This window comes from Sinohyriopsis cumingii, chromosome 12 (assembly GCF_028554795.1).
Source record: "Sinohyriopsis cumingii isolate HCF-2022 chromosome 12, ASM2855479v2, whole genome shotgun sequence".
NCBI lineage: Eukaryota > Metazoa > Mollusca > Bivalvia > Unionida > Unionidae > Sinohyriopsis > Sinohyriopsis cumingii.
In genome coordinates, this window is record NC_142972.1 from 21,780,726 (window position 1) to 21,799,231 (window position 18,506).

General features: G+C 35.5%; 1 protein-coding gene across 1 annotated transcript in view; it reads left to right on the forward strand.

Annotated features, from left to right (window-relative positions):
* Positions 1-18,506, forward strand: part of LOC149786086 (membrane-bound transcription factor site-2 protease-like) — a 39,586-nt gene that overhangs the window by 2,938 nt on the left and 18,142 nt on the right. The window contains exons 2-6 of the mRNA XM_089976379.1: positions 2,744-3,016; positions 3,687-3,790; positions 6,117-6,363; positions 10,803-11,004; positions 13,654-13,760. Of these exons, the coding sequence (XP_089832505.1) occupies positions 2,744-3,016; positions 3,687-3,790; positions 6,117-6,363; positions 10,803-11,004; positions 13,654-13,760 (933 nt within the window). The remainder of the gene's footprint in view (positions 1-2,743; positions 3,017-3,686; positions 3,791-6,116; positions 6,364-10,802; positions 11,005-13,653; positions 13,761-18,506) is intronic.

Here is an 18,506-nt window from a genome sequence, read left to right on the forward strand (position 1 = left end):
GTTCTTTTGTGTGGTATACCGCTTTGTAGTTTGTTACAGTGGTCAAGTGAATAAAGTGTGATACCACGTCATTTTTTTATTTAATTCGTTATCAGATTAATTAGGATCAATTACCAAACTTCCGTTGTTAATTTGCGCTGTTGAGTGAAATGCACAACATCGGATGGATTCTTGTTATACAAACGCACTTTTCTGCGACAGAAATTGACTTCATCTTCTCATGCTAATATTTTATGACTGTGTTTACAATGGCCACTGCTTTGATTCCACAGAACATCTGCTAAGTCAAGTCTTTATTAAGGAATGGCATAAACAAACACTGACTATTGATAAACGAAACTTACTAGCCCATTGGACTATTAACAATTTGAAAGTTACTAGTCTGACAGGAAATCTGCTAGCCTCTGGCTAGCAGACTACCGCTAATTTCGAGCCCTGCATATATATTATTTTCATTGAGATAAAATAGTGTTTATATTCAACTGTTTGTTTCTTTCGAAATAAATTTGTTTCACTGAAATGGTGTTTTGGCAAGATTTTTCAAAATACATGTATTTACTCGAAAAGGATGGCTTTAAATTGAGGGCTTTGAAGTTCTTTCACTCTAGTGTACAGCAATCAAGAGTTTTAGACTTGGTTCATTTTCAATAAATTAAGTAGGATTATTTGTCCTGAAACTGATTTCAGAATATCTGTGAAAAGGAAAAATAAAATCCAATACTGATATAATGCTATATTCTTGTGTACTTGTGTGAGAAAAAGAGAGTAAGTGGAATTGTTAGAAATATGAAGTTTGGGCAAGTTTAACCGTAACTAAGAAGTCTTAAAATATGTTGCCAATGCTTCATTGCATCACTTATAATAGAAAAGGCCCAATGAGTAACAACTCTTATGGAACCTACAACATTTTTTTATTTATCAAGTTTAATATAACTTAAACATGGATATGTTCTATAGAAATAAGTTTATGAACACATATGAAACAATTTTAATGAAATCTGTTTTTGATTTCAGGAAAATGAGTACATGTAGTATTGCAAAAGATACATTTTTTCCTCAAATGACTGCTGACAAATGTGACTTAAATTAGCTTTCATTCTTTGGTCTAATTAAAACTCCAGCTATAAACATGTTTTGTGCTGCAATCAAGAGTTTTAGACTTGGTTCATTTTCAAGAAATTAAGTAGGATAATTTGTGTCCTGAGACTGATAAAAAAGCATTTTGGAATTGCACACACCCATTTATTTCAAACAGTTTAGGCTTGGTTCTTGGATGCATTGAAAGAACACTCCTAAGTGGCTAGAGCATCTTACAAAAATGGTACTAGCACCTGTCTCACTTTGCACTCAGCTTTAAGAGGTTGGTGTTAGGACTGGTCTGTCTTGTGTCACACGGGCAAAGGGCCACACCACCTTTGTAATTTCTCATGACACCTTGTGAGGCCAATCATTTTGTGGGTCACTTGGTCAGAAAGAATATTGTACTCATCTGATATTCAGTATCTTGAAAATTTTATAGCTACTTCTTCTTTATGGACAGTCATATCGATATTATAATGAAAACGGTATTAATCTAAAATCCAGTTTGGCAACTATGGTAATTTTCTTGAAATTCTTGATATTGCTACTCCTAAATGGAAAGTTTTATGAGTGGGGGGTTTTCAGCTGAAGACTAATTATGATTTCCATTACCAAACCCTGGCAGAGTCATACCAAAGACTTAAGACAAATGGTACTTACAGCTGCCTCACTTGCCGCTCAGCATTAAGATGTTAGTGTTAGGACTAGTTGTTCTGGTGTCAGGATAATGTGACTGGGTGGGACATCATCCTACATGTCTGCGCCATGGTGCCTCAGTGCTAGACATCACTATAAACTGCCACACTGCAACATCATAGTGATATGACTGAACTGATTTTTTTTTTAAAGCTACATTAAAAATCCAAATCACACACAGAGCATTTACAAAGAAGAAATAGCCAAATCTTTCAACAAGTTGGGAAAAGTAAATCACCCATTGAATTCTGCAAACACATTTGAATATTTCAGATGTCAATCCACAAATAGTCCGTTTGCTGTAGAAATAAATAGATAGACGCAGAAAGTTAGGAAAGTAAATGGGAAAAAAGTTGTCACCCCGGTTTGGAGGCCCTGCAGGCCAAGATATTGACTCACTTATATTTCTAGGTGGATTGTCCTCATTCTGAGGGCTCATCATTCTCTTATTGAGAGGGGCTGTTCATTCATGAAGATTAAAGCCGATGCGATCCAAACAATTGCAGCCTCATAGGCCTATTAGCTCATTCATCATTGGAGGCTGCTATGAAGCCACATTTTGGTAGTTGCACGTTATTTTCTCCTCCTTCTCCCTTTAGTCTTTGGCACACTAGAGGGAAGTCATAATTTCTTTCTGGCCAATAGTTAATCATAAGAAGAGGTGAGTATATTATTTTTATACTAGTCTGTGATACTATCAACCTAACACCACACTGGCAATGCACTAGCAACAGATAATAATTTATTACTTATATTAAAATGTAGTAGGTGGAGTTAGAACCAATTTTAAAATATAGGTGTACTGACTGGGTCTGTTTTATTTCAGGTTTAATATTTCTTAAAATTTTAATCAAATTTAATTTTCTTATGTGCATACAGTGCATGACAATAATATGAGAGACTTCAGTATATTGAGATGCTCTTTGTTGAGGGGACCACTATATATGCATGCATTAATTATTTTCAGACACAGAGATGGTCATCACGTACATATATCAAATTGCTGGACAGAACTGGTTTCTCTGTATCCATTTGTCAGTTTCGGTGGTATAGCACAATCTTCAATAGAACGTTTGTTCGTCTGGCCCAGTGGAAACCACATTTCCTCAAGACATGGTTCACCTGTGGAGTGGTGTTTGGTCTCATCGCTATGCTGCTGTCCATGATCATTCTGTCATTGATGGTTTACAACACTATCTTCAATCGGCAATCCATTGACCAACAAGTTCTTACTCCTGTGGTATAGTGTTTAAATGTGTCTTATATTTTATGATAAAATTTATATACATTGGGTCCAAAGACATTTTTATTAGCAATATTAATTATGGAAATGATCTAAACTTTCAAAATATTGGCAATAAACAGTAGAGGCTTTTAAAAAATTGGCAAATGTCTCTGGCAGATTTATGTCACAAGTAAAGTTGCCTCCCTTGCCAATAATATCAGATGGCAGTAGTTTCAGTCAGCATGTTTATAGTGAACATTTTCGTAAAGTAATGAAAAACTTGTGATCAAAAATTTTGGCCATTTTATTGAGGCAGTCAGTATATTAAGGTTTAGCTAAAATTAGAAATCAGAATGAAATTTTTAGGAACCAATTTATGTGGCTGGTCTGCAGAGGAAGCAGGGTTATAGTGGACTGCATTAAGAATGTTTGCTTGTATTGCCGTTGTGTTGTTGATAATACTTTTGATTAGGAATTTCTAAAAAGTAAGGAAAAAACTATTTAAATACATGAGTTTGAATACTTTTTTCCCCAGAATATTAAAAATGTTTTTTTTAAAATGAAATAAAAGCAAAGGGGCAGCAGTAGTAACATAATAAAGATGTGATATTTGCTTTATATTTTACAACATGCTGCAACTATTTTTCATTATTTCAGTTGTTCAAAATTTTGTCTGTTTCTGCAGATGCCAGGTGTCAATCTACCAGCTAGTCAGGTGTCATATTACATGTTGACCCTTCTAGTGTGTGGGATTCTTCATGAAGCTGGACATGCTGTGGCTGCTGTCAGGTAGATATACAGTAATTTTGTGTTATATATGTGTGTGTGGGATTCTTCATGGAGCTGGACATGATGTGGCTGCTGTCGGGTAGATATAGTGTTAGAAGTTGATAAAATCCTGTACACCAAGTCATAGGCAATGTATCAAATTTTAATACCACCACGACCAGTGTAGCAGTAAGTAAAAACAAATGGCATGGCTTAAGTTAAATTCTCTTCAAAATTTCCTCTTCTGAATGGTATGCAAATCATTTTGCCATATTGACAAAGCAGATATTTTCTATTTTCTGTAGTTACTTTTCATTGATGTAATATCACTTTGATGTCACAATAGTACATGTATATTTGCTTAAATTATTTTGAACATGTTTGATAATATTATAAATATTTTATTTAAAAAAATGTATTTGATAATCAATTTATACATATCAAATCAACAGAATGGAGGCATCCATTTCGTTATAATTTATGCCATTACTATGGACCCTATTCATATACCCTGTGAATGTGACACATGATTTTCATACACCCGATCCAGAATTGAGTAACCCTGTCAGAACTGCAAATACCACATTCTAAACCAAGGCTATCCACCGATCAAATACCAAGAAATTTCTCTAATGAAATATTTCATGCCATAAACTGACTGCAGTGACTCACATGCGATTTTTTTTTTAAAGAAATGAATGCCTTAAAATTACAAGTTTCAAGTTCTGTATTCCACGTAACTGCATAGACTTTGCATTAAGGACTTTTACAGACATAAAGGCATAGGTGAGTTTCAAAAACTCAGATGCGGAAGGTCATGGGTTCAAACCCTGGCTGTGTCATACCAAAGACTTATTAAAATTGGCACTAATAGATGCTTTGCTTGGCACTCAGCATTAAGGGGTTTGTGTTAGGACTGATTGTCAGGCGTCAGGATAATATGACTGGATGGAACATGATGCCCCAGTGCTAGACATCACTTTAAACTGCTACACTGCAGACGTTGTAGTGATATGATGGAAAAGTATTGTTGTTGTTGTGGGGTTTAATGCCATTTTTCAGCACATGATAGGCTATGCATGGTGGCCAGTATTAATGGTGGAGGAAGATCCCAGGAAAACCCAGGAAAGAACCACCAACCCACGAGAAGCTTTCTCACATACGGAAAATTGTTAAAGCTAAGTTAAAAATCCAGATCACACACCTAAGTGGAATGATTTTCATTTCCATTCTAATGAACGTTACTATGGGGCAGGGTCTGACAAATTATAAAGTCAGTCCAGTCCGGGATTAACCTCGTATCCCTCTTATATGTAGTGGCCCATAAAATTTCTTTCCTGTAAAACTGATTGCTTTTAGACTTCTCTTTTCAGTGGTACGAGCCGATAATAACAATTCTCGAATGTTTTTTATAACCCATTTTAGTAGGAAGTGAGACATATCAGTCACTTTCTTATGAAAATGACGAGAGTTAGATAATGTTTTCTGTGTGCATAAATTTCCTAATCTCATTAACAGATTCTCGTTGTACTTGATATGACTCACTAAGACAATTCATTCTGTGACAAGCTTGATTTCAAGGTAAGATTTTTTAGACCAGAAGAGTTTTATGTGATGGCTTGTTGTCTGACATCCATCAGTTAGTTAGCAGAAGTTTGTTATTGTGGCTTCAGGTAAACTACGTGGATTATTGCCATGAAACTTTGCACAAACATTCATCCCATGTGACAATGGTGATTAATGAAAATCAGACATCCAGTATGGCCACTGCAGCAGCCATCTTGAAAATCTTGTTAATGCTTCTCCAGAAGAATGGATGGTCATTTCTAGACTTATGATATCTTGTTGATGTTGATCTGAGAACTAACAACGGCCACCATGGCAGTCATCTTTTTATCACTACTTCTGAACAAAATGTCATATTGACATGGATTTTTCACCAGTAATCTTTTTATGATGACTTTTTGGTTCTAATCTAAAATGGTGCCAATCTATGTCTAATATAGGTGCCACAATAGTCATCTTGAAAATCTTGTTGCTATTTCTTATGATTGAATGGTCGTATCAACATGGGCTTTCACTGAAAGACTTTTTATAATTTTTTATAATGTCAAACCAGCCAGAACCTGTCCAGTCATGTAAGAATGATCATTTATGTGTTCATTATCTGTTTTGTGGCTTCATACGTGTTCAAAACACAAAATCATAAGTGTAATCTGCTTTATCCAGAGAATTTGCTTTTATAAGTCACTTTACCACATGACCTGATACAAGTTAATTGCAGTTTAGGTAAGATAGCAAAGTAGCCACTATTTACAGCCATTGTTTGTTTATTTTATTTCTCCAGGGAGCAAGTGCGTGTTAATGGCTTTGGGATATTCTTACTCCTTTTGTACCCAGGGGCTTATGTTGACCTGTCGACAGAACACCTGCAGATTATCTCCCCTTTACGACAGCTGCGGATCTATTGTGCAGGAGTGTGGCACAACTTCATTATTGTGCTGTTTGGAATCACAGTCCTGTTTGTCTATCCCTGGCTACTCGGACCGTTCTACACCACAGGAAGTGGAGTTGTTATAATGAGTGTAACAGAGGTCAGCACATATTAGAAATTTTTAAGTTTGATCAAACGATTCTTTTAGATACAATTCTAACACAACAAAAATTGAAATGCACATATTGATTGGGTTATATCTGAAAATATATAGAAAAATCCATAAAAGTAACTGGAGAAAAGATTAATACATTGTGATGTTATGATCTTCCATTTGATGTGGTGCTTTAGACAGTTAAATTTATACTCTTTCTTGTAGTGATGTAGACATTTAAATTTAGAGTCTTTCTTGTAGTATGTAGGCAGTTAAATTTAGACACTTTCATGTAGTGGTGTAAGCTGTTAATTAAGACACTTTCATTTAGTGCTGTAGACAGTTAAATTTAGACTCTTTCATTACAAAATGTTCTAAAATGTGTTTGAATGTACCGTATTTCATGTTATTTTTCGTACACGAAAAAATGATTATTAATTTCAATGTATGAAAAATTATATGTAAAATAAATAATTATCATTTTGTGGTAATTACCATGTACGAAAAATAAAGGGATCATACCTGACAAGGCCTTTGGAACACACGACACTTGACAACCTAAGGTACAAAACTAATGTACAAAATCGGTCTCGTTCTGCTCAACTCAAGAGAGAGAGAGATAGAGAGAGAGAAATAAGAAAATAATCTTTATTGTTCAGTTACCTGTCAGTTGTGTTATTCTTTATGTAAACACTACAAGGGCACTATTATATCCCATTGGCAATTAAAACCTGAATAAATAAATCATTTTGGTTGTAATTATGAGATCCATTGTCACTGTGCCACATGGCTATGCAGAGGTAATATACATGCTAATTAAATACGCTTGACCTTTAGCTTGGTCTTTTCCAGTAAATACTGGATTGAAGACCAGATTCACCTCTACAGATCAAATTAAGGAGGCTCTACGTAGGGAAATGAGGCTACCCATGGTGTATTGAAAATGTGTATGACAAGTCCATTAGCTCAGGAAAAATATTAATTTACTGATACTTGTTCTGAAGCCAGTTGAAAAAAGGGCAGATGATTTTAAGAGAGAGAGAGAGAGAGAGAGAGAGAACAACAAAGCAACGTGTATATAAATATATTTTTGGCGGTGGTGGGATACAAGTCTCTCCCTTTGGCAGGGGTTTGTAGAAACTTAATAATGAAGACATGCCCAAGCATGAACAGACCAAGATCTTTGAAGATATTAATTACCGGTATATATAACTCGAACTCACGGAGTCAATGACTTTTGCATTTGTGATTAAAAGTAACTGGGTTTTTATAGTTTTTTTACTGCATTACTATATTGAGCCAATAAGATTAATTGCCAAATGGTCTGTGGTCTTCGTGTCTTCCTGTATTGAGATATTATTATTTTTACTGGATAAATAAACTCAAATGGCTTCTGAACTCGTTTTCAAATGCGCACTTTGCTTTGTTACACCGACTGACGTAATCAAGAGCGCTCATGAATGACACTGCACGGAGTCAATGACTTTTGCATTTATGATTAAAAGTAACTGGGTTTTTATAGTTTTTTACTGCATTACTATATTGAACCAATAACATTAATTGCCAAATGGTCTGTGGTCTTCGTGTCTTCCTGTATTGAGATATTATTATTTTTACTGGATAAATAAACTCAAATGGCTTCTGAACTCGTTTTCAAATGCACGCTTTGCTTTGTTACATCAACTGACGTAATCAAGAGCACTCATTAACGACGCTGTCCAGCTGTTGATGAATAGCAGTATATATTGTAATGACAACAACAGAACAAATACATCAGTCATTATATTTTCTTGCTGATACAAAAGACGAAGGTCAATAAAATGAGTGTGAATAGATTCTCAGTTAACAAAACAGTTGCCCTTTCTGAGTAAGCTGAGCAACGGGCTTTCTACACACTTATAATTGGTGATTTCTTTGGAAATCTTTCTGTACCTTTGAAACTTCAACACAGAAGGGGCATTTTTCGGATTTCTTGGAATTATTGGAATTAAAAGGACTTTTAGGAAACAAGAATTCATTTACCATGCTGTAAGTTAATTTAATTCTTTCACTACTGTATTTTGTGAAATAAATTATTTTCAATTATGCAAAACTTGTTTGTTTTGCTATTTCTTGTTACATAGATTAAGACACTGGAGTCATAACATCGTATTGATGGCAAAAGTAAAAGATCAATGAGCAAAATTGACATACATTTATTACTTACCCCGCCTGGATTCATGTTTGGTGACACACTCCTTCTTCAAAATATCTCAACCAGTTGAAAATGAATTGACGACTTGTACCTCAGTTAAGAACATGCCCAAAGTTAGTCATTACTCATAACTTGCTTAGCAAAACAGTACCCTGGTCATTTGATGTACCTAAATCGAACTTTGGTATATTTTTGAATCCGTTTGAAATGGGAACCTGTCTTCAGTTTTAACAAAATGAAATAAAAATAATGGATAAATAAAAAATAAAAATGCAACTAAAACAATGATTTTATCTCTTATTCTAGGCTGTAAAATTTAAAGGGCCGTACATTTTTTTATCACATTGGCAAAAGTAAATCTTCACAGAAGATTGTTTTATGTACGAAAAATAATAGGATGACCGAAAAAATATTAAATTTTGTGTACGAAAAAATATGATAGAATTAATTAATTATTATTTTTATGGCTTGATGGTGTACGAAAAATTAAAGGGTACGAAAAATGACATGAAATACGGTAGTTCTGTGGACAGTTAAATTGAAACACTTTCATGTAGTGCTGTACACAATTACGTTTAGAAACTTTCATATAGTGTTGTAGGCAGTAAAATTTAGACTCATGTAGTGCTTTGGACAGTTAAATTTAGACACTTTCATGATGTGCTTTGGACAGTTAAATTTAGATACTTTCATGTAGTGCTTTGGACAGTTAAATTTAGACACTTTCATGTAGTGCTTTGGACAGTTAAATTTAGATACTTTCATGTAGTGCTTTGGTCAGTTAAATTTACACTTTCATGTAGTGCTTTGGACAGTTAAATTTAGATACTTTCATATAGTGCTTTGGACAGTTAAATAAGACACTTTCATGTAGTGATGTAGGCAATTAATGTACACTCTCATGTAGTGCTGAAGACAGTTAAATTTAGACACTTTCTTGTGGAGAGTTAAATTTAGACACTTTCATGTTGACCAAATATTAAACCTGAACTCCACATGTCATGCAGAGTTCTTGTTAAATACAAGACATCCAGTTTGAGTAAATCCTGGATGTTCCAAAATAAGTTTGTTTATTGTCAGCATTTTTGTTCCGAAAAAAGATCAGTGTCATGTTGTTGACAACATTTTTGTTCACAACAAATTAGTATTATGTTGTTGTCAGCATTTTTGTTCCAAAAAAACAAGGTCACTGTCATGTTGTTGACAACATTTTTGTTCACAACAAAAGTATTATGTTGTTGTCAGCATTTTTGTTCCAAAAAAAGATAAGTGTCATGTTGTTGACAATATATTTGTTCCAAAACAAGTTTGGTATTGTGTTGTTGACAGCTTTTTTGTTCTTGCCTCAGTAAAGCAAACAGTTGAATCACTACTCTTTTCTTAATAGCTTGGAAAATGTTGTTACACTATAGTGCTTTGTTAAACATCTTATTTTAACCATAATAGATACAATCAAGATTCCGTTGAGTTTCTTCAGACTTTTATTGAGTAATTATCCTTCTGCATTGGAAAACAAAATGTCTTCTATAAGAGACTCAGAGAGCAACACTTTGAAATGGATTATGATTTAGTGATCCTAGGTTTCCAGCAATTTTGACTGATTGTTTAATAGAGTTGACCATTTTTTATTATTTGACCTTATCTAAATTGCCAGCTGTTTTTTTCTGATTAGTTAATGGAATTAAACCATTTTAGCCCGTTTAACATAATGCAACTTGCCAGCTGTTTTGTCTCATTGTTTAATAGAGTTGACCATTTGACCCCTTTTCACCTAATTGTCTCACTGTTAAAAACAGTTGATTATTTTTCCCCATTTGACCTATTGCAGTGACCAGGTTATATTTGTGCATACATCTCTAAGCCAGGCCTTTGTGCAGAAGTGTTTTTCTTTCTGTTTTCAAGTAGTAATATGATATTTCAAGAAATAACAAATATTTCATGCTAAACTGTAAAATCATATAGAAAGATTTTCTGACACATAGATACAGTGTTTGATATAACTGCTGTATTTATTTATTTATTTATTTACATTAAACTTTGGAACAAAATATTCTGTGTCATAAAGTATGATTTCCAAGACTTCTTATTTCTCATCTGTGTATTGAACAAAATCTGTGTATTTCATAATGGAGTAAACTGATGTTTATATCATATTAAATAATGCAAATCTCTATTTTAAACTCTTTCCCAGCAAGAATGACACATTTATATTTTTTATGATAGACGCACTTGAATATTCTTTTGTACCCAGAATTCTGCAGTATCTGGCCCCCGTGGACTTGCAGTTGGAGACCCCATAACAAGTGTCAGTGGTTGTGAGATATCCAGTGTGGATGATTGGAATGCCTGTATCACTCGCAGTATGAGAGAACAGTCCCTTGGTTATTGTATGGCTGTGGAACTTATAAAGGACATCGATACTTCAACTAAGAGCAAGACAAATTCATATACCAGTAAATATTTGCAAATGTGTGACGTTGTATATATTTATCTGCAATTTGTTTCCTCTCCATGGTAGAAAATTATTTTTAATTTCATTCTTTGATTTAGTAAAGAAAATTTAGGGTATCCTTTTTCTTGTGTATGATGAACACATGCATAGGTGAAGTCGTGAAAAATAACACTTAAAATGTAAGCAATCAGGCATAATGGGATGCAGTCTCAGTTTTAAATACAGCTTTTAATGGATATAATATATGATGTTAGCCATTAGACAGAGTTTGGCTTATATCTCTTTGGAGGAATAGTTACCTCAGAGTCTGGCTTATGTCTCTTTGAAGGAATAGTTACCTCAGTCTGCGAGTCTGGCTTATATCTCTTTGGAGGAATATTTACCTCAGACTCTGAGTCTGGCTTATATCTCTTTGGAGGAATAGTTACCTCAGACTGCGAGTCTGACTTATATCTCTTTGGAGGAATATTTACCTCAGACTCTGAGTCTGGCTTATATCTCTTTGGAGGAATAGTTACCTCAGACTCTGAGTCTGGCTTATATCTCTTTGGAGGAATAGTTACCTCAGACTCCGAGGCGGATTTACATGTTATTCTTCCAATTTCATCTGAATTTTCTTTGTGGGTTTCCTCGTGAAAATAATTTGGTAAACTCATTTTATCCGAATAGAAAAGATAACCTGACAACTTCTGCTAAGGTGATCATAACATATTTTGTCCTTAAAATGCAGAACCTTTAGCATAACTGTTTCACTTCAAACACAACACCACAACAACAAAAAAATGTATTCTTTTTTTAATCAAAAACTTAAAAACTAGTTTCTGTCATTTAGTCTGTTCATAAAGGAACAGCCACTTTTGATGATAAAATGCCTTTCATTAATTTCATTGCATTGATTCAGTGGATTGAAATCAAAGGGTGATACACATCACCCTCACACTTGTTAAGTAAACACAAGATAACAAGGTTGTGTGAAGCACTGCTACTTAATCATACTGGATTTTGTTTTGTTTGCAGTGTTTTGATTGACTGTTAATTTGGTTACTTTGCCCAATATTCAGTCAAGCAGCAACAGAATTTGAACACATGCAAGAGTTATCAGTGACCACTTACTATAGTATCACAGGATGTGAATGCACAGAGGTAGATTCAAGAATTTAGTATGCCCAGGAGGCATGATTAGCCAGGTACAGGTTGATTAAGTAGTTAAATTATAAAAATTAGAACTTGCTTAACTGGTTTTAAAATAGGAAAAAAGCATTAATGTTATTGCATTGCCTTGGTGGATTGAAATCAGAGTGTGGTCTGCTTACAAGTATCAGTGGAGAGTAAACACAAAAAAAAACAGTCATTTAAACAACTGCTAATTAATCATGCTGGATTTGTTTGTTTTAAGTGTTTTGATTGGCTGATAATTTGGTCACACAGCCCAATATGCAGTCAAGCAGTAATAGAACTCACTCATGTACAACAGTTATCATTGACCGCTTATTACAGTATGAATGTATGCCAATAAATAGGTGTATGTAGATTCAGGCATTAGATATGCCAAGTGCACGAATGACCAGATAAAGTGATTAAAGTACAAAAAAATATATGCTTACCTAATTTATTTTAAAATAGGAAATTTCCTAGTCCTGGACTAGTCTCTTGGAAAATTATACTTCTCTTCAAAAATATAGAGTCCCAGATGTCAGGCTATGGGATTTGATCAGCCCCGAATATCGTTAGTTGCCCTGGTCCATTGTTCCAGTTAAGTTATCATTATTGTCAGTTTCCTCAGTTGCCCTGGTCCATTATTGCAGTTAAGTTATCATTATTGTCAGTTGCCGTGGTTCATTCTTACACATAAGTTTTGCATTATAATTGGTTTTCCAGTACTATCCAGGAGCATCCGGGTTTTATGAACACATTTTTCTTATTTTAAATCTGACCTACTTTAGAATTTGATTTAATAGCTTATATAGAATTCGAGGCAGAGTAATATTATTTAGCTTGTCATGAAAATGTTTTGCATAATTCCAGACATTGAAGCTATGGTTCATCTGTTTTCCTTTGTTTTGTTTACATTTTGTGAATGATAGCAGTGTAGTATTTGAAAGCTGTGCAAATAGTATTAAGATTTGATACTGATTTTTGTTTTAGAAAAATACATTTATATGCCCACCTGATATCCATGTCTATTTGTCCTCTCAAACATCATCCTGTTGTTATCCATATCCATCTGTCCTCTCAAACATCATCCTGTTGTTATCCATATCCATCTGTCCTCTCAAACTTCATCCTGTTGTTATCCATATCCATCTGTCCTCTCAAACATCCAATCTGTTGTTGCTGCATTTTGGAGCACTGCATGGATTGAAGTCCAATTTATAATGAGTGTTGGAGGACTGCATGGATTGAAGTCCAGTTTATAATGAGTGTTGGAGGACTGCATGGATTGAAGTCCAATTTAAGAAGATCTACATTAAGTTTATTATTTACTATTTTCTTCCGAAACGTAATGGAGTTATCTTATGGCCACTGTTTGGTCGAGAAGTTTGACATTAATTGGCATCATATCGATTGGGACATTGTTTTATGGTATGGTCACATTTCTCTCTCGATCTTCCTCACTTCTAATTTACATTTACACATTTACTATTTACAGATATAAGTAACCAAGCTCAGCATGCAAAAGATGACGTTGACTGCTGTAACATCACCAGTAGTACACACCTATGCTTCATGTACCATGTGAAAACCTCCCCAAATAATGTGAGTCCATAAACGATGCATATAATTTAAATAAATTCTCCCAGAAACACTTTCCTCAAAGAAATGATGTATTCAACATAATATCCACACATGCCTTGATGGTTGCACACCCCTCTTTGGTAAAAATTTGTATACAAATTATTATCCATTTTAAGACCATATTCTCAACCCTAGCATACCTCATGGAAACGAGGCGTCTGTTAAAATCTACCTAGGACATAAGGGACATTTGCTTTTTTAACCTGCCACGATTCATACCTGTTGTCTTGTTACAACTTGACTTTATGGGTTGAATCACACTCAGGTCTTACATGTATTTTATTGAGTACAGTGATATTGGGTGAGGGTACAAACAGTCAGAGTGGACAAACCTTCAAAGTGGAGAGCTTGCAAGATAGATAAATGGACCTAACTCTTTTAGTAGCCAAATACTCATTATTGGGGACAGGCATTGTTCGTGAGTGCTTATTGTGATGTGATTTAACATTATGAGAATTACCTAGACAATGATTTTTTAAGCACACAGTTAGTTCTTTACATATTTTGTTTAATTTACACCAGGCCTGGAAACATATCTTGTCTAGAAGCCAAGGTCAAATTCAGCATTTGGTTGGATAGGTCAATTTTAAATAACCAGAACACAGAATAATTATGTTTCAGAATATGAAGAAAAGAATGTCACTTTTCATGAAAAGAAATGTTTTCTGAAATATATTCTTTTGTCATGTACACAAATAAAAAACTGACAAATTATAGTTCATGTTCAATGTTACTTTAGAATTTAGAAATAGTATTGTTAGTTTACATTAGCAGTGTGTTTTTATCGGCCACATTGATGAAATATATGTGCAGGAAGGTTGTATTTGTTTCTCACACACACACATGCATATCTTAAGTTGTTGAACTCCTTTAAAAGACTTGTTTACATTTAATACAAATATTTTATAATTTTATTACCATTTGTATATGTATGTTTTTACTCAAACACTGGATTCAGGAACAGGTATTTGAAAAGGTAATTAAGTAATTCATGTTTTGGTGATGGAAGGTTGAGAATATATAGTGGGTTTTAATATTCCTTTGTTGAGGGAGTTGTATATTTTTTGGCAAAGATGATAAATCTAATTTTAGCTGCTTTTCACTGAATATTTATTCAGTATCTGTGTATATTTGTATCTAATTTGGCATAAGTAGTTGTTTTGCTGAAAGTTACAAATCAAGGACAGTATTCATTGGTAAAGATAATTTACCATTGTCATATAAATTGGCAGTAAAAAAAGGTGTGAGTACATTATATTAAACAAAATTAATATTCCTGTTGGAATGATTATTGTCAAGTATTTCTCAAGGATAAACGTGTGTAGTATCAAAGGAGAAATTTGGGTAAAGCAGAGGCTGTTTGTGTGGTTATGATGTACAGCATAAGGCAGAGGCTGTGTGTGTGTGGTTATGATGTACTGCATAAGGCATGTGCTGTTTGTGTGGTTATTATGTACAGCATGAGGCATATGCTGTTTGTGTGGTTATGATGTACTGCATAAGACAGAGGCTGTGTGTGTGGTTATGTTGTACAGCATAAGACATATGCTGTTTGTGTGGTTATGATGTACTGCATAAGACATATGCTGTTTGTGTGGTTATGATGTACTGCATAAGGCATATGCTGTTTGTGTGGTTATGATGTACTGCATAAGGCATATGCTGTTTGTGTGGTTATGATGTACTGCATAAGACAGAGGCTGTTTGTGTGGTTATGATGTACATCATGAGGCAGCGGCTGTGTGTGTGGTTATGATGTACTGCATAAGGCATATGCTGTTTGTGTGGTTATGATGTACTGCATAAGACATATGCTGTTTGTGTGGTTATGATGTACTGCATAAGGCATATGCTGTGTGTGTGGTTATGATGTACTGCATAAGGCATATGCTGTTTGTGTGGTTATGATGTACTGCATAAGACAGAGGCTGTTTATGTGGTTATGATGTACATCATGAGGCAGAGGCTGTGTGTGTGGTTATGATGTACAGCATAAGACAGAGGCTGTGTGTGTGGTTATGATGTACTGCATAAGGCATATGCTGTTTGTGTGGTTATGATGTACAGCAAAGGCAGAGGCTGTTTGTATGGTTATGATGTACTGCATAAGGCATATGCTGTTTGTGTGGTTATGATGTACTGCATAAGGCATATGCTGTGTGTGTGGTTATGATGTACTGCATAAGGCATATGCTGTTTGTGTGGTTATGATGTACTGCATAAGACAGAGGCTTTTTGTGTGGTTATGATGTACATCATGAGGCAGAGGCTGTGTGTGTGGTTATGATGTACAACATAAGACAGGCTGTGTGTGTGGTTATGATGTACTGCATAAGACAGAGGCTGTTTGTGTGGTTATGATGTACAGCAAAGGCAGAGGCTGTTTGTATGGTTATGATGTACTGCATAAGGCATATGCTGTTTGTGTGGTTATGATGTACTGCATAAGGCATATGCTGTGTGTGTGGTTATGATGTACTGCATAAGACAGAGGCTGTTTGTGTGGTTATGATGTACATCATGAGGCAGAGGCTGTGTGTGTGGTTATGTTGTACAGCATAAGACAGAGGCTGTGTGTGTGGTTATGATGTACTGCATAAGGCATATGCTGTGTGTGTGGTTATGATGTACATCATGAGGCAGCGGCTGTGTGTGTGGTTATGATGTACTGCATAAGGCATATGCTGTTTGTGTGGTTATGATGTACTGCATAAGACATATGCTGTTTGTGTGGTTATGATGTACTGCATAAGGCATATGCTGTTTGTGTGGTTATGATGTACTGCATAAGGCATATGCTGTTTGTGTGGTTATGATGTACTGCATAAGACAGAGGCTGTTTGTGTGGTTATGATGTACATCATGAGGCAGCGGCTGTGTGTGTGGTTATGATGTACTGCATAAGGCATATGCTGTTTGTGTGGTTATGATGTACTGCATAAGACATATGCTGTTTGTGTGGTTATGATGTACTGCATAAGGCATATGCTGTGTGTGTGGTTATGATGTACTGCATAAGGCATATGCTGTTTGTGTGGTTATGATGTACTGCATAAGACAGAGGCTGTTTATGTGGTTATGATGTACATCATGAGGCAGAGGCTGTGTGTGTGGTTATGATGTACAGCATAAGACAGAGGCTGTGTGTGTGGTTATGATGTACTGCATAAGGCATATGCTGTTTGTGTGGTTATGATGTACAGCAAAGGCAGAGGCTGTTTGTATGGTTATGATGTACTGCATAAGGCATATGCTGTTTGTGTGGTTATGATGTACTGCATAAGGCATATGCTGTGTGTGTGGTTATGATGTACTGCATAAGGCATATGCTGTTTGTGTGGTTATGATGTACTGCATAAGACAGAGGCTTTTTGTGTGGTTATGATGTACATCATGAGGCAGAGGCTGTGTGTGTGGTTATGATGTACAACATAAGACAGAGGCTGTGTGTGTGGTTATGATGTACTGCATAAGACAGAGGCTGTTTGTGTGGTTATGATGTACAGCAAAGGCAGAGGCTGTTTGTATGGTTATGATGTACTGCATAAGGCATATGCTGTTTGTGTGGTTATGATGTACTGCATAAGGCATATGCTGTGTGTGTGGTTATGATGTACTGCATAAGACAGAGGCTGTTTGTGTGGTTATGATGTACATCATGAGGCAGAGGCTGTGTGTGTGGTTATGTTGTACAGCATAAGACAGAGGCTGTGTGTGTGGTTATGATGTACTGCATAAGGCATATGCTGTTTGTGTGGTTATGATGTACTGCATAAGACAGAGGCTTTTTGTGTGGTTATGATGTACATCATGAGGCAGAGGCTGTGTGTGTGGTTATGATGTACAACATAAGACAGAGGCTGTGTGTGTGGTTATGATGTACTGCATAAGACAGAGGCTGTTTGTGTGGTTATGATGTACAGCAAAGGCAGAGGCTGTTTGTATGGTTATGATGTACACCATGAGGTATATGCTGTTTGTGTGGTTATTATGTACAGCATGAGGCATATGCTGTTTGTGTGGTTATGTACTGCATAAGACAGGCTGTTTATGTGGTTATGATGTATTGCATAAGAGAGGCTGTGTGTGTGGTTATGATGTACTGCATAAGACAGGCTGTGTGTGTGGTTATGATGTACAGCATAAGACAGAGGCTGTTTGTGTGGTTATGATGTACATCATGAGGCAGCGGCTGTGTGTGTGGTTATGATGTAGAGCATAAGACAGGCTGTGTGTGTGGTTATGATGTACTGCATAAGACAGAGGCTGTTTGTGTGGTTATGATGTACAGCATAAGGCAGAGGCTGTTAGTGTGGTTATGATGTACAGCATAAGGCAGAGGCTGTTTGTATGGTTATGATGTACAGCAAAGGCAGAGGCTGTTTGTATGGTTATGATGTACAGCATAAGGCAGATGCTGTTTGTATGGTTATGATGTACAGCGTAAGACAGAGGCTGTTTGTATGGTTATGATGTACAACATAAGGCAGATGCTGTTTGTATGGTTATGATGTACAGCATAAGACAGAGGCTGTTTGTGTGGTTATTGTGTACAGCATAAGGCAGAGGCTGTTTGTATGGTTATGATGTACAGCATAAGGCAGGCTGTTTGTGTGGTTATGATGTACAACATAAGGCAGAGGCTGTTTGTGTGGTTATTGTGTGCATCATAAGAAAGAAGCTGTTTATATAGACTATTCATGTCAT